General features: G+C 37.3%; 2 protein-coding genes across 9 annotated transcripts; one reads left to right on the forward strand and one right to left on the reverse strand.

The window, feature by feature from the left end:
• Positions 1-2,883: 2,883 nt before the first annotated feature.
• On the reverse strand, positions 2,884-12,939 carry HNRNPA2B1 (heterogeneous nuclear ribonucleoprotein A2/B1). 5 transcript variants are annotated; one of them, XR_004953937.1, is made up of 12 exons: positions 12,743-12,939; positions 9,885-9,920; positions 9,677-9,787; positions 9,340-9,486; positions 8,831-9,041; positions 8,585-8,686; positions 8,432-8,512; positions 7,728-7,790; positions 5,971-6,093; positions 5,231-5,313; positions 3,746-5,075; positions 2,884-3,197 (listed from the first exon to the last, which is right to left on the reverse strand). XR_004953937.1 is itself a non-coding variant. In XM_016135917.2 (12 exons), the coding sequence occupies exons 1-11, from the start codon at positions 12,746-12,748 to the stop codon at positions 5,252-5,254; spliced, it is 1,062 nt and encodes a 353-aa protein (XP_015991403.1). In that variant the 5' UTR covers positions 12,749-12,939; the 3' UTR covers positions 2,884-5,075; positions 5,231-5,251. The 5 variants fall into 5 exon arrangements, 3 of the variants coding, with proteins under 3 accessions (XP_015991403.1, XP_015991404.1, XP_015991406.1); XR_001595760.2 differs by lacking the exon at positions 9,885-9,920 and adding an exon at positions 6,341-6,460 and having other exon boundaries at positions 12,743-12,937; XM_016135917.2 differs by adding an exon at positions 6,341-6,460 and having other exon boundaries at positions 2,884-5,075.
• Positions 12,940-13,667: 728 nt separating this feature from the next.
• On the forward strand, positions 13,668-24,723 carry CBX3 (chromobox 3). Of its 4 annotated transcripts, none has more exons than XM_016135922.2 (7): positions 13,668-13,775; positions 15,125-15,176; positions 18,067-18,209; positions 20,244-20,406; positions 21,386-21,478; positions 22,933-23,027; positions 23,389-24,723. In XM_016135922.2, the coding sequence occupies exons 2-7, from the start codon at positions 15,153-15,155 to the stop codon at positions 23,513-23,515; spliced, it is 645 nt and encodes a 214-aa protein (XP_015991408.2). In that variant the 5' UTR covers positions 13,668-13,775; positions 15,125-15,152; the 3' UTR covers positions 23,516-24,723. The 4 variants fall into 4 exon arrangements, with proteins under 4 accessions (XP_015991408.2, XP_015991407.2, XP_015991410.1 ...); XM_016135921.2 differs by lacking the exon at positions 13,668-13,775 and adding an exon at positions 13,919-14,050; XM_016135923.2 differs by lacking the exon at positions 13,668-13,775 and adding an exon at positions 14,153-14,171.
• The last annotated feature ends 785 nt before the right edge of the window (positions 24,724-25,508 follow it).

Genomic DNA, 25,508 nt, shown 5'->3' on the forward strand with positions numbered 1-25,508 from the left:
AGTTTTGTGCAGTGAACATTTAAATCTGTTGTATCTTTTTAACTTTTGGTAGATTTCAACTTTGAGGTACCTTACCACAAATTACTTCAAGTGTACAACATAGTCAATTTACTTGTAGGATTCAAAACTGCTAATAGCCTTGCTCAATTATTGACTGCCTACTTGTCAACTCCCCAAACCCTTGAAAATAAAGACTGCAATGAAATACAAAACATGAAATTGACAAAGGGGGAAAGAAGCACCTGGTGGAGAGCTGGGACTTGAAGTTTAGGCCTGGAAGGTATTTGGTGCATTGTAACCAAAGACCAATGAATCAAACCTAGTTTCCTAACAAAAATGAAACTGGATCCAGAATGGATAAATTTAAGCTGCTTACTCCATCACTGATAATTCAATCTTAGCAATGGAAATCTCAAGATTTGAGTCCCGACTCAAACCGATAAACAAAGGCCAACTAAACTTTTACTAGTTCAGTCTTAACATTTAGGTTACACTGGAATCCAATCTATTCTGCTTCAAATTTTAATAATGTTCAGAGGCCATTAAAACTGTATATTTTATCATTTGCTGAAAACCAAGCTCATTTATCTGACCCATTCCTTAAAATAGTTAAATCAGGCTTCAATAAATCTGAACAGTGAGCCTACAGCTATACCACCCCGGTACACCCGATCCCATCTGATCCCAGAGGCTAAGCCTGGTTAGTACTTGGCTGGGAGACCACCTAAGAGTAGGTGCTGTAGGCATAAAAAGGGACTGTAAACTGACAAGGTCTTTGCAATCTGAGAGGTCAACCAAGGGTTGTCTTGCCAAATTATATTACACACACACACACACACACACACGGTTAAGCAATGAATGTAAGCTGAGAAATCAGTTTATGGGAAAAGTAGCCACATAACCAGAATTGTATTCCCAAGTATTTGGCATTAAGTCTAAAAACAGGGACCATTAAGATTTGCTTCCTTACACAATTCGTAGTAATTCCTTAGCCTCCTCGGGGTCCATTTTGATAAGTATCTTTTCCTCTTCTGAATTTCCAGTAGTCTAGGCCAAACCTAAAATTCCATTTTCAATTTTTCTCAACATATTAACTTCCTTTTAACTATAGGAAATTATTCCTTAACTTAGTCCAATGTAAAATGTGCTTAAAAAGATATGGCCCAAGATGTCTGACCGGCTAAACATGTAGTCCTTTCAAAGCCAAATCCAGTTCAGCACTGACCTACAGTAGCCCAATTTCCAGACTGAAACCTTACCAACAAAGAATGTCTGCCCATATACTACATGATAGTTGACATACCCATCTTTAAAGGGTTCAATCAGCCTTTTTGCTTTCTTGGGTAATCTACTTACACCAGTTTAACTACTTGGCAAAAACCTGTTAAACTCAAGCACTAAATAGTGGTGACAGTATTTTGGGGGTTTATCAACCATCTGGGAACATTAAACCAGGAATTGTCTTTTTTTAGATATTCCAAGATTAGTGTTTTTCTACCTTCCAAAGTCATTGTCCACTTTTGAACTAAGAAAGGCGTGGTTAGTCTCCCTAAATTACTAAAATTAGTTCTTGATAATTGAAACATCTAGTACAAAATTGTTAGGATCACCTTTACAGGCCAACCTAACTTGTATTTACACCATACTGGGTTATGGAAAACCTTACATGGCAATAAATCGTTTTCATGAGAAAGTGTGAAATCCAGCCCCCAATGATGCTCGCCCCTTGTTAATCATACCACCCCAGAGTGTGACTTCCAAATGAGCCACATTTGGGGGCTTCTTAGATCACCTACAGGGTAAGGAAATAGCCAAAATGAACTGGCCAGCCCTATCGGCTGACCATTTTGGATGTAAATTTTCCAGTCCTGGTCAAGTTACCTGCCATCTATCTTGAGCTTCAGCCAGAATTACACAGCTAAACTGCTTCAAACTTGAACCACAAATACCAAGGGCCCAAGTTTACTGTTGGTCTGAAGCTGCTGAGATGTGTTACGCAGCAATAAGGGTTAAGCGTGAGATGAAAACATAAAAGCACCCTGTATTCAAAGTTCTTCCTTTATAACAGTGTGGGGTCATACAAAAAGTACCTTAAATCTCAAGTTGAGAATCAACAGCAATACACTTGTAACATGTTTCACTATTACCAGATGAACCTACATTGCAGCCCAAAATTTTCCTTATTTGTGCTGCTTAAGAATTACATACTTTCAGATTATACCATGTTGATTTACCTTGTTCAAAGTTAATTTTATTTGTAGAGCTAGGTACTTTTTGAAGCCAGTAGTCTCACGTGTTAGATGGATACAGCTTTTAGCTCATCTGTTAGCCATTAGGTTTGACTTACCTGTGACATATCTCATATCAGAACCGAAAATCGTAGGTAAAACTCAACCTTACTGTTGTTTATGGTTTTTTCATTATTTCAGGTAAATAACCAAGGTCACCGTTAATTTTTATCCACCATCCTTAAACCTTTAAAGTCAGATACTCAGTGTATATACCAGAGAATTAACCATTGAGAAACTAGAATGACAGGTTGTCGTCTCATGTGTTTGCATAGCCACTTAATTTGGACCACTTAGCTGGTTACAATCCATTAATATTTAAACACGCCACCAGCAATGTTCAGCATGGAATGTAAAGCCAAAAAACTAGCAGTATTCAAACGCTGAATATACAGTGTATAAAGAATGGCATTTTTTTTATTAGGGACTGCCAATATTGTCCACAATGCTTTTCTCATCTCTCAATATTGGAAAATGGCAATATGCACAGCTTTGTGAAACTGCTTTATATATCTAGGGGATGGCAATCCTTTAGACAACTGAATGTTTGTAGTACAAGATTCACACATTTTATGTGTAAACATTACACCAAGTATTTGGATACAAAAGTATTTATTTTATAAACTTAGTATTTAAAATAGAATTTTTATCTGTCTACTCACAAAACCTAATTTAAACATGATACATTTATCTGATGATGTAACTTTCACAAACAACACTCATAATTGTTTTTATATCAAGAACCTGTACTAAATGACTTTTTATCAGAAAACGTTTCCCTTTAATCTTAAAAAGTGCTTTTTAAATGAAGGCACCAAGAACTATTTTCAGATGGTACAGAATTTCTTATTTCTTGAAGACTCTGTGGTTGACCACTTCTTCATTAGTTACCTGCAGCAAGACACCTTCCTGCCAAAGGAAAAAAAAAGTATCTGAAGAAGTTTATCATGTTTGTCCAAAAAACCTAAATAACTTCAGTGGTGGTCTTAGGATCAAAGAAGACTCACTGGTGTATACAGTAGAATATGCCCTGATTATCACATTCCTGAAAAGGCAATAAAGCCCGGCAATCAAACTGATGACATTAAGAAATGAATTTCAGCAGCCAACCTAAATTTCTCCTATTAAGGTCAGGGAACTGGGAAGGAATTACCACATGTATACCCATGTATTTAATACTGAATATATACATACAGAATTCATAACGTAGACTGACATTTTATTCCAAAGCATAAACTATTGTCTGAAAATATATTCAACCATTTTTCCCTACCTTCTTCCTTAGCCTGATCCTGATAATCATGTAAAGCTAAAACCATATCAAAGAACAAAATGTCTTTATTAATAAAAACCCCCAGTTCACTTCAAAATGCTTGAACCAAGAAATGTGAATACACAAGAGTGTAACGATGGGAAATTTCATGATTTATTGAACTTGCAGCCTAACTTTTACCTACCATTTTACTACCAACACCACTGAAGGAACCAAGAAAAGCTTTATTAATGACCACTTGGCTTGCCTCAGCTGTTGAAATGAAGCACTTTACAGTCTTTATGGCAGCAGAATATACTTGTCCACGGTTCATATCAATGCTAAAATTCCAGCAGGGAAAAAAATGATATGTTAAGCACCTGAATCTTCATAGAGGGGGAGGGGGATGGGAAAGAAGGAAAAAGGGAAAAAACAACCAAAATAATTTAAATGACAGATTGGAAAACAAGGGTGTATAAAATTATTCTCTTGAGTTTATAAATTGTTAAACTCAATTTTACAGCTATGTTAAACTACATAAGAACCACTATACTGAAAGACCATTTAAGAGTATTAGTTTTATCTTTTGGGGAGGAAAATTAAGAAAGAAAAAGTAAACGAGATCTTACCTAAAGAAGTTTAACTGAAGCTTAGAACTATTTTGCTCTACACCCTCAGCTTTCGTTGGCATCCTTATAAACTACTGTAGTTAAAGCTTTGTAGAAACAGCACAGTTTTTTAAGACTGGCTGAATTTAGTAGCCGTCAAGTTTTCTTGTACTAGACCTGTATCCCTGAAGAGTACCTCGCTGGGGTTATTTCCTTTCCTTGCATTGAAGAAGCAGCATCTAAAAGATCTAAAAAGGTGTTTCTCCTTGCAGAGATATCCCTTAAGTTATCTAGATAATTTAATCCTGATGAATTGCAGACAACACACTTACATCTGACCAGCATTTATCTTACACAAATATAACAGCTTTGCAATGGACCTTAATTATACTACCCACTCCTTAACTTATTTAAAATAAAAAGTCTATAATTACACAATTTCCTTTAGAATTATTTTATTAAATCATAAATGTACAACAGCTTCTTAACTCTACACACGCACTTAAATTTTTAAAGGAAAACGTTATGTCTTATTACACCATGATCCTGGCTAATAGCTTTTCAAAACTTTGAGAAAAATCTTAAAAAAGGTTTCACATGTCACCTGAAACTTACAAATTTAACATTATCAAAGAAGGAATGCTTCTACACTCTTACAAAGACCACTAGAAAGAAACAACAATTAAAAAGCTAAGAAACTGTCTCAAAGGCATTTTTTACAATCCTTCCTCCACAGTAAGGTAATGTTATTAAATAATCCAATCCATTCACAAAATGGCTCTCTGCATCTGCTCTGGTGTCTTCTGCCATATCACTGCATACTTATGCATGACTGAGATAAGAGTTTCCTTAACATTGTTATTTCGATAACCTGAAGCTGTTCTGTTACCTCTGGGCTCTCATCCTCTCCTATTTATACAGTGAAGCCTGTTTCAACAGAAGTAAAGAGTAAAAAAAAAATAGGTTATGAAATTATCCATCTAACCAGATTTTAAGGAAAGATAACATGATCCTAAAAAGCTTTTACTCCTGGCCGCTAGGTCTCCCCAAGGTATTAATAATGTAAACTTAAAAGTACTTACCCATGGCAAATAGGAAGAAGCTTAATATCGGCTTCTCCCTCCATAACCCCCACTTCCTCCACTTCCTCCAGGACCATAGTTTCCTAAAATGTAAAAAGACAAAGCAAACTTACTTTGATTTCCCATGACTAGCCTAATACTGTATAGCTGGGATCATACTATATACCCATATACTCTTTAAATTCATACCCACTATTTCTAATTATCCTAATTACTTGGGAAATAAGCTATCCAGATTCATAGATAATTTTTCCTTTAAATTCAAAAACGTTTTGCTGATGCTATTCTTTTAGAGGGTTGCCTACCACAATCATTGGAATCAGAGTTACGGAATTAAAGACAGTAACTGGAGGCATAAGAAAACTATTTGGTCCTAGTAAAAACTTTCTCAATATCAAATAGTTTGAACAAAATTTAACTAAATTAATTTTCGAAGGCAACTCAAATTTATACACCATTTTGCAATGTGCTCAGTAATTGGCGCTTAAATAGCCAAAATAAAAAGACCTCCCCATGTGAAGTACCTAAACTGCTTTCCCAACTCTTATTTTACACCATGATATCCCACCATCCATCACACCAAGCACTCAAAAGCTGACAACTGAAATATTTTGAAAAAACTTTTTCAGTAATCCTATATGTTGGAAGTATTATCAAACAACCGGCACGTTCTCTTCCATTTCAAATCAACTAATCCTTTTTCTTTCAATCACACAAAATTGAGAAATCTAACAAATTACCTCCACCATATGGTCCTCCCATGTTCCTGCTACCACCAAAATTTCCACTCTTCATTGGCCCATAGTTAGAAGGTTGCTGGTTGTAATTTCCAAAATCATTATAATTTCCACTTCCATAATTTCCTGCAAAAAAATTTGAAATTTATGTTTTGCATAACAAACGTCAAAATAATCATCAAACATTAAACCAGAGACACATGCTAAATATTTAGGACAAATTTCCCACAAAAACAAATCAGAATAAATGCAAAACGCCTATCTACAATTCTATGATTAAGGCAACTATTGACATTGAAATGAAAATAATTTTGTTAAAAGTCATTAATTCCACTCCAAATTCCCACATAAAGGTTGCAGGTGAATTTATTACCTCCTCCATAGTTGTCATAACCACCTCCGTAGCCCCCACCCTGGTTGCCATATCCAGGTCCTCCACCACCATATCCTCCTCTTCCTCCTCCATAACCAGGGCTACCTCCAAAATTGCCACCTATTATAAAATAAGCCTTTAAGTAATTACTTAATATTTTCAATGCCATTTGAACTGTCTTATCACACCCAATTCCAGCTTTCCAAAACACATTTTTTACAAGTAAAATATTTGTTCTATGAAATCTCTAAGAATAGCCTCAAGGGCAGAACAGAATATCCCTCATAAACATTTGGGGATGGGGAATAACCTGCCCACAACCAACTGGTAAAACCTTTAGAGACAAATATCCATAATGTCACAACTCTACTCTAAAACTTAAAGACATTAAGAGCTCCCTTGATGGCATCCTGAAAATACTATTTATATTTTGTTAAGAGCGTGAACACAAATAAGATAGAAGATAATGGGACAAAATAGAACCACCAAATCCTCCTAAGTGGTCCAGAAGATGAAAATTCCCAGCTCCTATTTCCCTATAAATTGTCTCTTAAATAATATACTTACTACCCTTCTCTTGAGTAGAAATGGGGAGGGGGAGACCTGAAATTAACAAACTTACAGATAATTCAAAAACTCATATTGGTAGTTAATCTCACATTATAAGAACTAATCTCTCATAAAACAAAATAAATGTTTGAATTTCAAAGCAAAACTGGGAAGTAAGATGTACAAGTACCTTAGTTATGCTTAATGAGTGGCAAAATTAGGTCTATTGCTAGCTCAGTTTTAAATGTCTGACAATTAGCAGGCATCATGGACCTTTTATTCCAATAAAACGTATATCTAAATGTACCATTAGATAGATAACAGTGACTCTCTCAACCTTAGCTAAACCCAGAAGCACTTTCGTGTATTTTGAGGAAGTTCCTTTGGTGACTTTTGGGAAGTTATTCTGGGAAATACATCCATCTTTGTTAAGGACTAAGACAACACAATTGTTCTTACATATATGCCCCTTACATGCTTGACTTGACCATGGTCATATCCAGTGTTCCAAACTTTTCCAAGAAAATAAACTTTTAATATATTTATGTCCAATTCTTACGATTGAGAAACAGGATACTATGATGGCATCTTTAAATTTTCATTTAAAATCCACCCAAAGATTTTGCGAACTATACTGATCACCTAACAAATATTCTTCCTAGGCTATATAAAAGCTGTCTGTGAATGATAACCAAACACCTGAACTATATTATCACCTTAGCTCTTTATAAAAAGTAAAATGTAAAATGCTAAGAAAAAGTTCACATAAACGTTAAATTAGACAAACATATAAATGATTAAATCTTTTAAGTCACATAAACCAACTGTAGAAACTGACCTCCAGGTCCTCCTCCATACCCATTATAGCCGTCCCCAAATCCACGACCACTTCCATAGCCATCTGTTAGGGGCAGGAAAAATAGCATGATTATGTACTGTTCACCCTATTCCATTTATCTTCCTTTCCACCAAATTCTCTAGGCACCATCTCGGTTTATGCTGAACACTGGTGTTACTTTATTCTCAAGAATAAACACACACTAGTGTGTAATTAAATTAACATAGCTGGCCTAATTTGGAGATTTAGACTTAGCAAGCTTCAATTTAAGAGACTGCAGTTATTTACATATGAATAATGAATAGAGGCCCAAGTTTATCAGTTGGCACCTTATTACTTCAAATATAAACTAAAATTTAAAAAATTTAAGACTTAGACCTTTTAAATTCATAGATAAGGAAGGCATCTGTGTTCATTCACTATTCAGTACTTCACAGTTTAAGTGGTTGCAACATGATTTTAACTTCTTAAAAAGGAGACCATAAAAGAATCTCTCTCCAAGTGATTTTCCTTGCTTAATTATGAGATTGTTTTTAACTATTACCTCTTGCCTAACCAAATCAAAATAACCCATCAGAATACAACCTAAAGTCTTATGAATAACTTCTTAAAATCAGGCTGGAGTTCCTAATTCTAATTAAATGTGAATCATAGCTTTTAATCAAAGAATATTCACAGTTCCAACATTTAGAACTTGAACTCACCAGATCCTCCTCTAAAGTTACTTCCCGGTCCTGGTCCAAAATTTCCACCACCACCACGAGAATCTCCAAAACCGAAGTTGCCTAAAATAAATGCCCTGTTAATATAAAACGCTTACACGAATAAATTTTAAGAATAAATAGAAAGAAAGTTACCTCCTCTTCCACTTCTAGAACTTTGAACTTCCTGCATCTCTTGTCTAGATAAAGCCTTTCTTACTTCTGCATTGTGACCATTGATGGTATGGTATTTCTGCACTGTAACGAAAAGTTCAGACTCCGTTAAATCAGCATTCTATAAATTATAATTTACAAAGCTTACCTTTTAATAAAATTACAAGTGTAAACATACCCAAATGTTAATCTAAGAAAGAACCACACACACTGTGTTTAGACACTTACACACAATCTTATCCACAGGATCATGGTCATCAAAAGTAACAAATCCAAAGCCTCTTTTCTTTCCAGACTGCCTATCGGTAATAATCTCAATGGTATCAATTTTTCCATATTCTTCAAAGTAATCTCTAAGATGATGTTCCTCAGTATCTTCTTTAATCCCACCAACAAACAGCTTCTTCACAGTTACATGAGCCCCTGGCTTTCCAGATTCCTGTAGCAGTGGGAAGGGTAAAAAGTTATCCCAACAGAAAAAAAACACAAATTATCAAAAGCACACTATTTCTGTATACCATAAATGGCTTCTATAGAATACCAGGTGAAACAATGGCTTATAAACAAAAACCCAGTCTTTTAAACAATAAATTAGTCTAAAGTACAGAACCCCCCCCCCATAGCTTTTTAAGGAAAAAACCTCACGTCAGAAAGAACTAAGTTCTTTCAAAAATTACACATTAATCTTCGATGGAACAAAAATTTTCATTTACTGTACAAAGTCATATTATGCTCACCTCTCTTGCAACAGCACGTTTTGGCTCAACCACTCTCCCATCAATCGAATGAGGTCTTGCAGCCATGGCAGCATCGACCTCAGCCATAGATGAAAAAGTTACAAAACCAAATCCTCTCGATCTTTTGCTTGCAGGATCTCTCATTACCTTTAAAACCAAAGGGGAAACTTTAGCATTTAATCTATCTAATTACTTGTGCTTTGAACTAGGAATACGAATAGCATTTTATAACGAACATGAATTTTAAAGTGATTTTCTCCGGGAGTCACTTAACATTTTAAACAAAGACCAACACTTGAAAGAATATTATCTGTAGGCACTTTCATATTTAACATACCACACAGTCTGTAAGTTTCCCCCATTGCTCGTAGTAGTTCCTCAAACTTTCTTCTGTGGTTTCAAAGCTCAAGCCACCAATAAAGAGTTTACGAAACTGTTCCTTTTCTCTCTGCAAAGGAAAACACCATTTCAATTTTTATTTACATTTTCTCTTTGTATGCAGGAAATTAAATTCTTAAATATAAGGTGACCTGCTGGCAGAGTACCTTTTTCCTCTCCAAAGGAACAGTTTCTAAAGTTTTCTGGAGGGAAGAAAAAAACTTACATCAAATTTAAACCATATGTTAAACTGCATTAGTTGTGTTACACCAAAAAATTGCCTCAGATGAACTACACACGTTTCAAAGTCATCAATACTTGATTCTAAACCTACTTGACATTTCAAACAAATATAATACTACTTAATTTAAAAAGCTTCTAGAGAAAACAAATCTATTCCCTGGTCACTGAAGGGTTAAAGGATTCTTATCAGAATTTGCATTCAATCCTATATCCTAAAACAGAAAAGTTAACTTTCAAATACCCAGTTTAAATACTCTGAATATAAAAATTGCTGGCACTTTACTTAAAATCCTTAGTTTTACATTTTACAGTCCATAGTTTCTGAAAAGTGACAGATTTCTTTCCCTTCATTGCTCCCTCTGGTGGAGGTTCTACTACATCGCAATCGACACCTAGGTAAGGATCATTCTCCCCCCACATACACCAAACTACTCACGCCTAGTAAAAATTTGTATAGTCAACATATGTAGCAAAAGTCTTTAAGTTTTGCTTCTATTCTGACCCAGACCGACTTATTTCTATGACCAACTAAAGCTTATCTAAACTTTTTAAAAAATCTTAACTTTTTTTGTGGGCATTCTCAATTTTGATATTTAGGTCGACAGTGCATAAACTGATTGGGGGTAACCACCATGAAACCACTAAAATACACTCACTGCAATCATCTCACTTTTCAAAAACCATAAAAAATGTTTAAATGACCACTGACATTTACACTTCACCAATTCTTAAGAAAAAAATGCTCAAATGTATTGAACTTAATGGTCGTCCTGCAAAACTATACAGCATAAGTGTCTTAATTTTACAAGGAAAAAGGAAACATGCCTGGGCCGAAAACTTTTATTCCCTAATAAACCACCAAGCAAATATGCTGCATTAATATGCTCATTACCAGTCCTGTATTTGGGACTGTCAAGTTAAAAGGATTGGTCATTATACCTGGTTTTCAGAAGACTAGGTTAAAAATTTAAAATATTCAGAAACAATAGGTCTAAAGTCCAGAACCAACTGCTGTAAATGTATGATACAAACTAATAGAACATTAAGCTTTGATACACAAAAAATCTTTTATTCCCAGCAAATAGCATTACAGCTCTCAACCCAATTCTAAGGTCTGTCCTCCCAATCACGATATATTCAACCTTAAAAAGATAAGCTTTTCAGGAATCTGAAAAAATTTAGATCAAATTATCAAACTTGCTCCTGATACGTTTAAGTAACAATCTTACGAAATGATTAATTACTTGGCATATTGGTATTGGGACTGCTTCTACATGCTGTATAGTTAGTAAATAGTCTTTTAAAACCCGAATGAGAGATTTTAGAAAGTACAACTACAACAGTTTCTACAAGTCACTAACAAAAGGTAAAAACTCATTACTTACCTCATCTCCAAACTTACCCGGTGTCCACTATCGATTACAAAGTTATTTTATAAGCGTGCTTTACGGTCAAAGAAAATACCCAGGTAGACCCCCTTCGCTTGAGCCCTTATGCTTATCAATGTAATGATCAACCATGATTGTAGACATAAATGAGAACAGCAAGTAACAAAAATCAAATACACAGCGGCCCACTCCAAAGCAATGTTGTATCTAACAATACACGCATTGACGGACAGCCGTTTCAAACAAGTTTAAGGATAAAGTTATTTTCATTTCACTTGCTTCAATTTCTACCTAATCATTCCGCGGCCTTTACCAGTAAAATTAAAATTTCCAGTGAGTTTATTACTTAAGATACGGAAAAAACTCCACAAAAAAAAAAATAAGCCTTCAAGAAAATAAAGAATTCTGAAACGAATACTCCCATAATCTCCTTCCCCACTGCCACCCACATGGTCATAACTAGTCTTGATATCTCCAAATTTTGATTTATTTCTAAACTTTACTGCGAGACAAATGTCTTTTTTGTCACCGCAGACCCAGGTAAAAACCGTTACTCAAAAAAACAAGGGTTGGAAAATAAAATATTTTCTTTGTACTCCGGCTCGTCTTAAAACTGGCCCCAGACCCTAGAGGTCGCTTTACCGCCTCTGAAGCCAGGCGGACCGAGCCCGTCGTCGTCCCGCCCCTCCCCCCCGCCCGCTCCTCGCTGTGGCTTCTGAACGCAATGGCGCCATTTCATCGAGGGGGAAGGAGAGCGCCGCTCATGAGGTGCGCAGGGCTTTTAAAGATCCGAGCGCATAAAACACTCGGAATCCACCTCAGAACAGCATGAAATCAGCCCAAAGGGGGAAATAAAAAAGCTAACGACTTCTACTCTTTGATAAAGAAGCCGAACGAGCAGGTTTCAGTCAGTTAAGAGAAAAACGCGGCGAGGAAGGAGAGTAATGAAAATGGCGGCCGCCAAATCCGGTTCCCTGGAGAGGGGGAGGGGAGGCTCCGCAGCCTCGCTCCCGGGGACCCGGGGCCCGCCGAAACGCTCGCACGCGGGGACGCGGGGGGCCCCAACCCAGCCGGCTTTAAAAAAGGAAATAGGAATTCCCGCCTCCGCGCCCCACTTTCACTCAAGCGGGGCAGCGGCCGCCATGTGGAAGATCCCCATCCCCCACCCCCAGCAAAGGGAAATGGCGCCGGGAGGCTCAGGGTGGGGAAGATGCTGTGCGAACGGGCGTCCGCTGACGACCCGAGCCTTCTTCAAAAATACCCCGAGACCGACCGCTTCTAAAGCGGCCTAATTTCACTGCCGCTCTCCCACGAGGCGGGTGGCCGACTTCCACTGAGGCGCCAACGGCCTCGCCATGCCCTCTCCAAGAACTCATTGATTTCAAACCCGTTACCTCCATCGCGGACTCAGTCGCTTCAGCCCGATTTCCCGCAGCCGAGCGAGATGAGAGAGATCTCCGCGGTCGAACACGAACCGGACTCGTCCTGGCGCTGTAGTGAGAACTGCCGCCGCTGGAGAAACAACACCGCTAGAAGAACCTCCGCACAGCAAGCCGGCGCCGCTGCTACTGCCGCTAGAGCCGCTGCTGCCGCTTTTCTAGAACCTTCCCCCCAACTAACGCGTCTTTACGTCAGGCCGTTGCGTAAACGCCCTAACCGCCGCCAATGGCGGGAACGCTCTACGCCCTCCCTACGCCAAGCACGTACTCCTCCCTCCCTTAGTGATAGTGGCGGTGCTTGACGTCACTTGCGTAAATGGCATCAGTGAATTGCGTAAGGCTCGAGTCCTGCGTATTCCCCTCTCTCGGAATTGAGTCCAGCCCCCGCCTTAGCGCAGGGCAGGTGAGAAACGGTCGCGCAGTTTGAAATTAATGCTGTGAGGTGGAGCTTAATCTACGGCTCGGAAGTCCAGCCTCCTCGGCTCAGGAGGTGGTCCCTGCAGTTTTGCCTTTGATAAATCCCCCCGACCTCAAGTTCTCCTGCCACCAAAATCTGTGTACCTACCCCGAGTTTTTCCTCCCTCACCCCTTCCCCCCGCGCTGAACACAGACTCGGCCCCTTCCGGAACACCCGAAGCGATTTCTAGTCAAATTACACTTCACGCTCCGCCGACCTAACCCTGACCAACATCTTTGGGGTGCAGCCCTCTGGCTCAGGAAAGTTTTATGGAGAGAATGGGCCTGAAGGGGAACTCGTTATTTCCCGATCCCTCCCCAGCAAAGTTTCCCTGCACACGCTCCCCGCCCCCCGCCATCATTTGGAGGCACCCACCCCCAGAAGCGAGGAAGTGGGCGGAGTCCGATTTTGGCGCCAGCGCGGCTGCTGCAAAGCAGAAACGCCTCCAGCGGGAAGACTGGTCGCCGTCCTCGCCGCCCCTCCTTCCCTCTCCCTCCCCTCCGGGGACCACCGGGCGCCACCCCGCGAACAGTAAGTGCTATTGTCGCCGCCCCCTCCCCCCGGGTCCAGACTCGGGCTCCCGGCGGGCACAGCGCGCCCCGGGCCCCTCCCCCCCGCCGGGCGCGCGCCCGCCCGCCCCGCCTCTCACGGCCGCCCGGCGTGGGCGGTGCCAACCCCCCCTCCCGCGGCTGCGGCCCCGCGCGCAGCTCCCCGGCCCCCTCCCCTTCGGATGTGGCTCGAGCTGAAGGCGCGCAGGGCCGGAGACGCCGCAGACGGAAGACCCGGAGCAGCTCGGAGGCGGTGAAGTCGGTGTCTTTCTTTCTCTCTAGTGATCACTCGGAGGTGGTGCTTAAGGTGCACCGCAGAGAACCCCCCAGTTCCCCGTTCCCACCCTTCCCCACCCGACTCCAAAGGCGGGAGCTGGGGGTAAGGATCGGAGAGGCGAGCGGAGTCCCCTCCGCGGGCCTGGCGCTAGGCCGGAGCCTGTAGTTTGCTGGGCGGATGAGACTGTCCTCAAGCGGGTAGAGAGCTTTGGCAACAGCAGCCCTGTTGCTAGACAAAGCGCATTTCCTCCCCTCCCCCATGCCCGATCAAGGCAAGGGGCCCTCCCTCGCCTCCCGGGCTCGATCGGCGACTGAGGCCTCCAGGGAAGGCGCGTTCTCCCGCATCAGCGCGACCTGGTGGCGCGCGCGGCCCGCTGTCCGGAGCCTGCGGCGGGCGCCCCGTTACGTGGCCGCCGCCGGGCGGGGGAGGCGCGGGCCCCGTGGCGCAGTGCCCTTGAACCCCCGCGCCGCGGCCTTTGTTTCTCCCCGCGAGGAGCTGACCACGAGGCCTGAGCTCCCGGGTGGGGGGGGGCGGAGCCTGGGGCATTGGGGGAGCAGATGGATCTGCAAAAGAGATGATTGCTTTTTGAAAGTGGCACCAAGCATCTTGCTGTGTTTTTCCTTTAGTTTTTTAACTAGTGACTGGGAAAAGGGAGGGTTTTCAAGAATAAACCAAGTTGGATTACCTAGCGATTCCAGACACTTAAGAGGTCTAGAGGGGAAATTTACTGCAGTTTACTTTTCTGATTTTGAACCGCTGAATACGGTATAAATGGAATTCGAATTGGGAAAAAAATTGTCTATTTTCTGCCCTGTAAGGCTGTCTCAGGTACCAACGTCCTCAGTAAGGTTTTCCAGACCCACTTGGTTAAAACACTGCTGTATTCTCAGGCATATAGCAGTAATGACAAATAGGCGCTCAACTCTGCTTGTCTGGATTTGTATACATGTTTGATAACGGGTTACATAGGTGGGGATTGAAATCCAAACTAAACGTTTTTAGCTGCCTTTTTTGTATCATGCAAACTTCTTTTTAACTGTCATGCATTTTTCTAGTAATAGCTCTTCAAGTCTGCAATAAAAAATGGCCTCCAATAAAACCACATTGGTAAGTTAATGAAAACCTAAAATATGTAAGGATCTAACTCATATTTTTCCCAAAAATTATAACTTTGCATCTCGGTGGTTGAGAAATTTATATCCACTTATATTCTGCAATTCCCTCCCTCCTCAATGTTATGAGGAGAACTAGGGACAATCGCAATACTTACTGACTTGACCTAATAGTGTGTTAATTCAATTATAGGAGCTTAATCTTGGGAGAGTAGCACAAGTATAAATGTTACCAAGTGTATTTATCTTGCAATAAAAATACACAAATTTACATAACATGGAAGAATGTTATAAGTAAAGACAAAGCAATTAAATCCAAGTTGATTGGTGCAGTATTTACATGAATCACTACTGAATTCTAGAGAAATCAAGTTTATTTTTAGTATTGCCCAATTTAATGAACAGATACCTTATACACTTACATTGGGGCAAAAGTCATAGAATCTTTCAAATCACGGTTATTTTGTCATTTCAACAATCATTCTAAAAATATAGAAGGGCCTTAAATTTAAATCATTGCGGGACTTTTTTAATACACAGAATTTCATGTATGTTCTGGAAGGAGAGAGAGTAAATAATCTGGAACTTCTGAGCAGTTAAATTTTTTTCTCTCCAGTAGTTTATTAAACTCAAAGTTTGCATTCTTATGCTTCATTAAAAGTTCTGCAAATATGTAAAGACATACATATATTCAGTCATGTCAAGTTACAAGTTTTTTAAAAAGCACTGGAAGATTCAAATAAAAGTCACGAAATTCAAAGTTATGATTCCCACAGTATTTAATAATACATCACATTAATGATAATTGCAAGCATATAAAGGTGAGTGGTAACGTCTAAATGAAACACTTGGTTTTTGTACAATCTTACTTTGGATTTCATGCTAAAAAGAACAAGTTGGGGTTTTTTTTATTTGTGCCTTTATTAGATTGCACATTTAAATGAAGTCATCTGGGAAACATTGAAATATAAAGCCTCTCTGGTGAGTCTGTTGCACAAATGATTCTCATCAAAGCCATCAATGGAAAAAGCACAAAGCATCTTCTGTGCCCCCTCCAGGATTGAGCTGTCTTGGATTCCAGAATCAGTAAACCAAAGTATATAATTGAATTGGCTTTACAGTCACCTGTGTCCAAATAGTGGCTGAGAAAAGAACTATCTGTGCCTAATGCTTTGAGGATAAATACACTAAAAGCAAATAGATTCTTCTATTGAAATTAATTGCTTTTGTACACAAGTATTTTAATCTAACTTTTTATTTTAAAATGATTTAATTAGTGTCATATGTGTGCCATGACTTAAATGCAAAAGTAAGTGAATTTTCCTTTGAATAAAATAGCACTTGAAGTTAGCTTATGAATGCTGTTATAGTAAATACTTCATTTTTTATACTTTTTTATTAGTGTTTATCCTTTTAATTTTGTGTTTATTTTTGTCATCCTTTTTATTCTGTTAACCTCTTACCTTCATGGACATAGCACTTTTGTTTATTATTTAGGATCAGTATCTAATAAGCTTTTGTCCACTCCAGTATTTCTCACTCTTCCCACTGCTATTCTTACCTTCCTTATACTATACAGAAGCAGAAAGCTGGCTGACAGGTTGCAGTAGCCAAGTATTTTAACTGGTGAAAATTGTAAAGCCTGACCTGGCGATGGTGTCCACCAAAGTCAGATATTTGCTGCATTTTTTAAAAATTCCAGAGGATTTTTATTTCTTGTATATGTATGTACATACCTTTAATGATTACATAGTTTTACTGTCCTTTTGCAATCTTATGGCATTACTGTTACCTTTTTCTGCTTGTATGCTCTTTTTAGGGATGACTTTGGTGACCATGCAATTAAGATTTTTTTTTTCATAGTATCTGGTTTAAGATGAAATGATAAATAAGCATAACATTTGGGATTCCCGCCCTTAGTCTCTTCTAATTGACCAGTTTGATTTTTACTTAACCTCGAGTTTTAGCCCTCTTGTAACAAATCTGAGTTATTAGAAAATAGCTGGTTGAGCTTGGTCTCCTGCTTTTCTCAAATATACTTTTTTACAATTAAAAAAACTAAGTTAAAACTTGTTCAAAGTGAATTTTGTCGTCTACCAGTTTAGACTCTTAAGAAACCAAAAGGATAGAATTTTTTTACAGAATTCAGATGATCCGGCATTTTGGCCTCTTGAAATGACAGCATTATAGAGTTGTTCCCAAGTGGTCGGTAATATTAACCAATGGAGATTATAGGAAAATAGTCTTTTTTTTTTTTTTTACCCTATTCATGGTTTCCTTCATTGATCCTGCTATTGATAACAGGATTCTGAACTCTTTTCGTTTTTATTCTTAACAGTTACCTTTTTTCTGTATTGAGATTTCTAACATTGGTGTTCGAATCAGCAAAGCAGGTATTATGTTTAGGGGCTATAGTATTAACTATACTATACTATACTATACTATACTATACTATACTATACTAATACTATACTATACTATACTATAGAGTCTTTGGTTCAATTAGTAAGACCTGTCACTGCTACTTACTCTCTTCTGTATCATTCTCTTAATACCTTCTAGTTGTGGCTGTGTTGTCATTAAAATGAATTTAAAAATCTAAAAAAATTGGTGGTATAGACAGCATACAAATAAGACAACAGTATTTTTTACATAATGTTTTTTGATCATATTTCAGTGATGGGTGGTGGGTTTAAGCTAAACCAACAGAATTAAGCTTTCCTTTATTTTATTGTTGACTTTTATTTTTTCAGGAGGTGTCTACTCTGGGATAAAAAAAAGTAAAAATTTAGATGTCTAATGCAGCAATAACATAAGCAATTTAGTATTTTAAGTGTACTCAAAAGTAAAATAGAAAAGATGTTTAATTCCGTTTTTGTTTTTAGCAAAAAATGGGAAAGAAACAAAATGGAAAAAGTAAAAAAGTTGAAGAGGCAGAGCCTGAAGAATTTGTGGTGGAAAAAGTACTAGACCGACGCGTCGTGAATGGGAAGGTGGAATATTTCCTGAAGTGGAAGGGGTTCACAGAGTAAGAAACCTCAATTCTTTTTTTATGTATTTAATTGCATTATGTGGCATTTAATTGCATTTATGTGGCATTTAAAATTGTTTTTAGCTTAAAGTCTTTTTTTCGGGTTTCTCATAGGTTTCTTTAAATTTAAAGATATCTTTAATCTAAGGTGGCTTGTTTGAGATTTTTTTGAAAAGAACCAGTCTTTAGCCTATAGTTGCAACCAAGCAGAGTTCAGACTAGTTGATTACTTTGGAGAGTCAAATTTATAGAATTAGTGGAATTTATTGGGTAATACATTTTAATATAGTTAGATATTGCTCTAATTAGAATATTTAATCTGCATTGTTTCCCTACATACAGAAGGCACTAAAAGATATGGAAGCTCTATAACACAGGAGTGCTCATTATGATCTGGTCTTATACTAAACTTACTAAATCTTGATATCTAAGAGGTAGAGTCTGGGCTTTTTTTATGCTCTTTGGTTCCTCTTGTTCCTTGTTATTAATTGTTCTCATAACCATTCTATAACATCGTCTTGTGAATAACTTATGTGCAAAAAATACACTTATGTTTATAATGTACTAATCTGCTGAGATTCTTCTGCCTTGCACCACAAAAACAGCAAAGCTCCACAGACGGCAACTATTGAAAATGGATAGGGAGGGATCGACAAAAATTCCTGAGCATGGTGGGGATGGAGAGTATGACAGTCAAATAATCAGGCTTCAAATATCTGTTGCCTACTAATTCCCTCACCACTCAGTTAGATTTAACCAGTTTGCCAAAGAGTTGCTAACCTTCATGTGGTATTCAGTTGATTTTCACTGTTGCCAGTTGGTTGGTTTTTTATCACATGAGACAGTAAAAGCTGTCTTTATGTCCCGCCTATTAAAACTTTAGGACTTTAACTACTTTTCTCCTTTTTCTTCCCCAAACTTAAGGCCACTAGTATGATTAAGAGAGCCCACTATGTTCAGCGTAATGTATTAGGTAATATAGAAAACTCTAATGAAAATAACACTACAGGATGGAGGCTTCACTTCAGCTCTTTTGTCCTCCACCCTTTAATATAGGTTTGCCAATTTTGGATATCAGAATATCAACAGACCAAGTTGTAACCAGGATTTAATAGCAGCTTTCTCAGCACCTCTAAAACGATGAGTCATTTTATCTGTGTAAAGACTGTTTGGATCTGAGCACACAAAGTTAGTAAGCCTGCCTATCACTAGTGAAGGATGATCTTACTTTCACATTTGGTAATTGATATTTCTTTTCTTTACAGCCTTTCTGAAAAATACCTGGGAATGGTCATCTCAGTCTTATATCAGAGTTTGGCAAATTTTTTCCCTAAAGACAATATAGTAAATAAATAGGCTTTGTGGTTCATGGGTCTCTACAGATGTAGTATAAAGCAACAATAGATAATATGTTAACAAATGAGCATGGCTATGTTCTGATAACACTTTGTGGGCCCTGAAATAGGAATTTTGTAATTTTCATTTTGAAATTTTCTCGACCAATTAAAAATGTAAAAAATATTCTTACTATAAAAGGTGGGATTCAACTTTTAGGTTGCCAGCATCAGTTTTATATCATTTTTCCCAAGTTGAGCACTGAGCAGAATCTGAAAGTAATGTCACATGTTTGAAAATGCCTCAAAACAGTATTAGAGGCTCCAAACACAGGCATATTCCAATTTCCCTAGTAACATAATTTGGGGATGGGAATCCGCATTTTAAAAAAGCCATTTCAGGGAAATTCTGAAGTGTGTTTTCTTTATAACTTGGAAAAATATTAACTCTAATTCTGCTAGACTCAGATTCAGTTAACTTAGAGTTGATATAGCAGATTGCCTCCTTAGGTAGGGTAGGGGCTGTGAAAGAAGACACAAAGGGAAGTATGATCAGGTCGTCTCAAAAGAATATGAGGGATAACGAGGAAATGGTTACCATCTGTAGTACAGAGGACTTTTTCAGATATTAAATAGATCTGAGCTATGGTGATGAATCATGCTTAATACAATGAACCTTTTTTTTAACTGAACACAGTGCCGACAATACTTGGGAACCTGAAGAAAATTTAGATTGTCCAGAGTTAATTGAAGCATTTCTAAATTCTCAAAAAGCCGGTAAAGAAAAAGATGGTACAAAAAGAAAATCTTTATCCGACAGTGAGTCTGATGATAGCAAATCAAAGAAGAAAAGAGATGCTGTAAGTATAAAACATTGACCACTAAACTGACTTTTTGTAAAAGGTTGATTGCTTGATTTTTAAAATGTTTTTAGGATACTTCAAAAGTCTTTTCTAAATGCTTGATATTTGAGACAAAAAGGATAGGCATGGTTTTAGCTTATGTTTTATAAATGTACAATTAAGTGCTTATACCACTGAAAGAGGTGTGCTAGTGTTATTTTGGGTAGATTCATGGATATCGTCTCCAATCACACAATTTTCTGTGATCTAAGACTAGTAGTCCAAAGTACAAAGAAAACTATCATTACATCATAGAAATCCCTTGCAGTACAGCAAAAACAATTCATATAGCACATCCTGATTGTAGACAGTTAGTGGCATTGACCACCAGAAAGTACTTTGGCATGTGATATTTATATCATCAAAGTATTAAACAATATGTTGATTTTGAAGTATATAATCTTTGATAATTCATTGTTTTTATGTTTTATCAGTGTGAATTGAGTCAGTTGATTTATTCACTACATGTGTATTTTGATCTGGTCTTGGCTTCACTGGTGTCTCTTTGGCTTTGGGCAAATCTCATAACTCCTTGCTTCCACTGTCAACTTCAAAACAGATTATACTTGACCTACCTACTGGCCTAGCATGGCAATTTGGGAAAGGATCTTTGTCCTGAAGTAGTATCTAGGCTTGGGGAATAAACATACAATAGAGATATTGATTAATAATGCCTTTGAATTTAAAATTTGATCATTTGAACTAGATGGTAAATACTTTTACAGACAGTCCATTAAATCTTCATGACATCTCTGTTAAGATTATAAGTATTATCCCCATTTGGCAGATGAGAAACAGAGGTTGGCTACAAATTTGGTTCTGGATGCTTTAGCAGCCAAAGGAAAAATGTTAAGAATCAGTATACAGTAGTCCCCTCATATCCATGGTTTCAGTTACCTGTGGTCAACTGAGGTCCAAAAATACTAAATTTCCCCAGCCTTCGACATTGTCTGTTCCTGACATCCAACCGTGGACATCATTATGGCTCAATGATCCAGGATCACCTGAAGCAGATAATCATCCTTCTAAGGTATCATCATCAGGTCAATAGTAGCCTAATGCTACATCACAATGCCTACATCTTTCATCTCATCACATAGGCATCTTATCTCACATCATCACAAGAAGATATTTTGAGAGAGACCACATTCACGTAACTTACATCGTTGTAATCTATAATTAGTTAATCTCTTACTGTGCCTAATTTATAAATTAAACTTTATTATAGGTATGTATGTATGTATGTATAGGAAAAAAATTTAGGGTTTAGTGCTATCTGCAATTTTAGGCATTCACTGTGGGGTTCTTGGAATGTATACTCTGCAAATAAGGGGGGTCTGCTGTACATAATTTAAAAAGTCAGCCACATGCTCAACTGAAGCAATAACTAGTTATTGGGTTCTAAATAATAACTTAATTTGCATTTCAGATACTGTGAAATGTCTGAGAGATAGTATAATTATTCCTATTTTATAGATAATCTGAACCAAAAAGAGGTTAACTTGCCCAGAGCCACACAGTTAGTAAAGATTAGAACCAACATTCTAACCACTCCAGGTAATCTGACTCCAGATCCTTGGATGTTGATGTACAAGGCAGTAGGGAGAAAGGATTTGCTGATCTAACCAGTACTTAAACTTTTTTAGTCTCCAGAACATTATTGAAGGTAACAAAGAACTTTTGTTTATATGGGTTATACCTATCAATAACTGTAGTAGGAGTTAAAATAAAAATTTCTAAGATGTGTATTCAGCTAAGAATGATAAAACCTGTTTTATTCATAACTTTTCATGAAAAATAAAGCATGAAGAGTGGCATTTTACATTTTTGCAGATCTTTCCAGTGTCTGGGCTTAATAGAAGACACCTTGTATTTGATTTGTTGTGTTATGTTTGGTGGAAGTATATGAAGGTAATTTAAAGTCACATACGTGAAAAGAGGGAATCTTACAGATAATAGACATTCTCAAAAGATCTCAGGGATTCCTGGGAGTCCTCAGATCATACTTTGAGAATCACTGGTTTATACTAAGTATTTTATAAGGTTTTCTGTAATTCAAATTGATTATAATACTGATTAGTCTGAGTTTTAAAGTTTTTACTATTTTATGGTTTGTATTTTTGTATGTGCTTTAAATTTGTGATTTAGACTAATTCCTGGAAGTAATCCAAAATGTTAGTTTTCAAAGATTTATAATTATTAATTGATTACAGTTACCAGAAATAAAGGGATTCATTTGTCTCTTATGATTCAGAATACTTTTAGATATCCAGGTTTGTTTTTTTTCTGCATTTAAGGTTAATGGAAATTAAGATGTGTTTTAGTATTAAATATGGGCCCTGCTTTAGTCGTTTCTGTTTCACTATTAGAAGGTTTTTATTTAAAAGCTAGGTACAAAGAAAAATTGGAATTTAATATTATTCCTTTGCTGTTTGGAAAAATGAATGGAAATGTTCATGTAGTAATCATTTAACCTTTCAACAGGCTGACAAACCGAGAGGCTTTGCCAGAGGTCTTGATCCTGAACGAATAATTGGTGCCACAGACAGCAGTGGAGAATTAATGTTCCTCATGAAGTGGTAAGTGTATGGGCAATGGCTGTTGATGTTGTAAAGTATGAATTGATGGGCATGTTTTTTAAAAATTTGTGAGGCTTTATCTAGAAAACGTTTTATAAATAGTGTCCATCATAGAGAATAATTATCTGCTGAAAGGATGATTCTAGTTACTTTCGCTAATGATGTTTCAAAGCAAAGACTGGCAAACTGGCTTGTTTTATAAAATGAACTTTTATTGGACTACCAGTACAAGTGGCACATAAATAACCTAAAGCACTTAACTAACCTTTGGTTAAATTATGATTTCTTAAATGAACAGTGCTCGATTGACAAAAAGGGTTAAGACCGTTAACTGAATTTTTTTTCTTTTACCTCACAACAGGAAAGATTCAGATGAGGCAGATTTGGTGCTGGCAAAAGAGGCAAATATGAAGTGTCCTCAAATTGTAATTGCTTTTTATGAAGAGAGACTAACTTGGCATTCTTGTCCTGAAGATGAAGCCCAATAATTGTTTGCATTGCTTTTTATATATATTTATATATATATATAAAATCCGGGTCTTGGTTTTTTGATTTATTAGTGTGAAGAAATAACTGCATTCTAATGAAAATCACGTTTGACATGTTTGTTTTGAAGTAGTATTGGGGGAGTTGTTGGGGAGTGGTTTTGCATCTATAACACTGGTTACTTTGAACAAAAGCTTTCTGTAGTTGCTTTCTTTATCAGAAAAGAATATTTGATACCATGGTATACTTTTTCCTCTGCATTAGATAAGTCTTTCTAAATGTCAGGGGAAATTTCCGTTGCCATCACTCAGTCAGAATTTGAGTTTAACTCATGTATGCCTACAGGGGATCATCGTGGGTTTTATTTTATTTGGGGATTTTTTGGTGTGTATACAAACAAAACATATGTAAATGGTTTTCTTTCTTCTTTTTTTTTTTTTTTTTTTTTAAACATTTACCAAAACAAAAACAGCATTTCACAACCATGGATTAAGTCCACTTTTCTGGGATGTCATCATTTTCAGCAACCTGAGAAACAAATCACTTCAGTTTAAATTGACATTTCCCCCAAGCTTTAACCTTTGAAATTAAAGAGATAATTTGTAATTAATTGGGCAATTTAAATATGTTAAGCAGTTAAAATTGAACAATTTAAAAGCAGCCCTATCAGACTCCCTATCCTTATCTACAATCATATAAATTCAAATTTAGTTTGCAAAACCCCCTTTTTAAAGGGAAATCTTGTTACTACCAACAACCTCCCACTTAAATAATAAAACTAGGCAAATTCTGGTGTGTTTTAATTAGGCAAATACGACTTAATTAAAGGTTCCTCCTAGTGAACTATTCCTTTACAAAATATTGAAATCTTTGTACTATATTGACTGAAAGGTCAGGATTCATGGAATGTGTGTAAGACTTCATTCATGGAACGAAGGGTAGAGATGGTTAGAGACTTGGCAGTTTAGGACCTGCTGGAATAAATGGGTGAACAAACTTTTGTAATCTAAACTCTTGACTTGCATGTTTTTCTTTATCCCAGCTCATTCCTTACATATAAGCTCGATCTCAGTATTTGGGTTACTGGTTCAGCAGAAGCCAGGAAAAAACAATAACTTTGTAGTAATGAGAATATTATCCAGCTGTATATTGTTTACTTTATTGTAAATACTGGTAAACAGTGGTCAATAAATAGTTTTATATTCCTTTATGTGATCAGACTTTTTCTTTATCTGATTGTCTTTATAGTAAGAGTGTAAATACCCACACACATTTACACAAAAATATTTCCTTGTGAGGCATTTGCTTCATTAAAGTAGTATTTTGTTACTTAAAATCTACTTTTTAAAAGTGCCATCTGAAAAAACGTACTCTGATAGGACTGATCCTGTTGTGCTAGACATATTTCTACTAATTTCCAAAATCTACACAGAGAAAGGGAAATCATTTCATAATATGTACGTTGTTATATTGTGTACTTGAAAACAATGTTTATATATCAGTTATACCTCATTTTAAAAAAGGAAGCCGTATCTATGCTGTTTATTTTCTCTTTATAGACTTAGCACTGCTCAACAATGGGTTTTTAGATGATAACAGACCTATTCATATCAGAAATTAATGCCCCTACCTTAAACGTTAGGGCATTTCTGGAAACAATTTTATTATCTTGTATTGTGTTGTATTAGTTTCTTACTGGCGATGTGAAAAATTGCCACAAATTGAATTGCTTAAAACAGTACAAAATTATTACCCTAACAGTTCTGAAGGTCAGAAGTCCAAAATCAGCCTCACTGGGCTAAAGTCAGGATGAAGTGTATATGTGTGAGGCAGTTAGAACAGTGCTTTGTATTTAGTAGGCAACATGCATTTTATTGCTTCAAATAGGGGCTGTTTTATGGAGGTTCCCAAACTTAAGCAGTTGCTGGGTATGAGCGCTTAGGTTGTAAGTATAATATAGTCAACATTTTTATTCTTACACATAATGTATAGCGA

Source organism: Rousettus aegyptiacus, unplaced genomic scaffold (genome assembly GCF_014176215.1).
Source record: "Rousettus aegyptiacus isolate mRouAeg1 unplaced genomic scaffold, mRouAeg1.p scaffold_m13_p_13, whole genome shotgun sequence".
Lineage (NCBI taxonomy): Eukaryota > Metazoa > Chordata > Mammalia > Chiroptera > Pteropodidae > Rousettus > Rousettus aegyptiacus.

Excerpts from the sequence above, each read along its gene's own strand:
- HNRNPA2B1 (XM_016135917.2), bottom strand. Across the intron at positions 8,513-8,584 it reads TTCTAGAAGTGGAAGAGGAG|GCAACTTCGGTTTTGGAGAT; the intron begins GTAACTTTCTTT and ends CATTTATTTTAG. Across the intron at positions 5,314-5,970 it reads GGGAGGACCATATGGTGGAG|GAAACTATGGTCCTGGAGGA; the intron begins GTAATTTGTTAG and ends TTTACATTTTAG.
- CBX3 (XM_016135922.2), top strand. The coding sequence starts at position 15,153 with ATGGCCTCCAATAAAACCACATTG. Across the intron at positions 20,407-21,385 it reads CAAAGAAGAAAAGAGATGCT|CCTTCGACATTGTCTGTTCC; the intron begins GTAAGTATAAAA and ends AAATTTCCCCAG. Across the intron at positions 23,028-23,388 it reads TTAATGTTCCTCATGAAGTG|GAAAGATTCAGATGAGGCAG; the intron begins GTAAGTGTATGG and ends ACCTCACAACAG.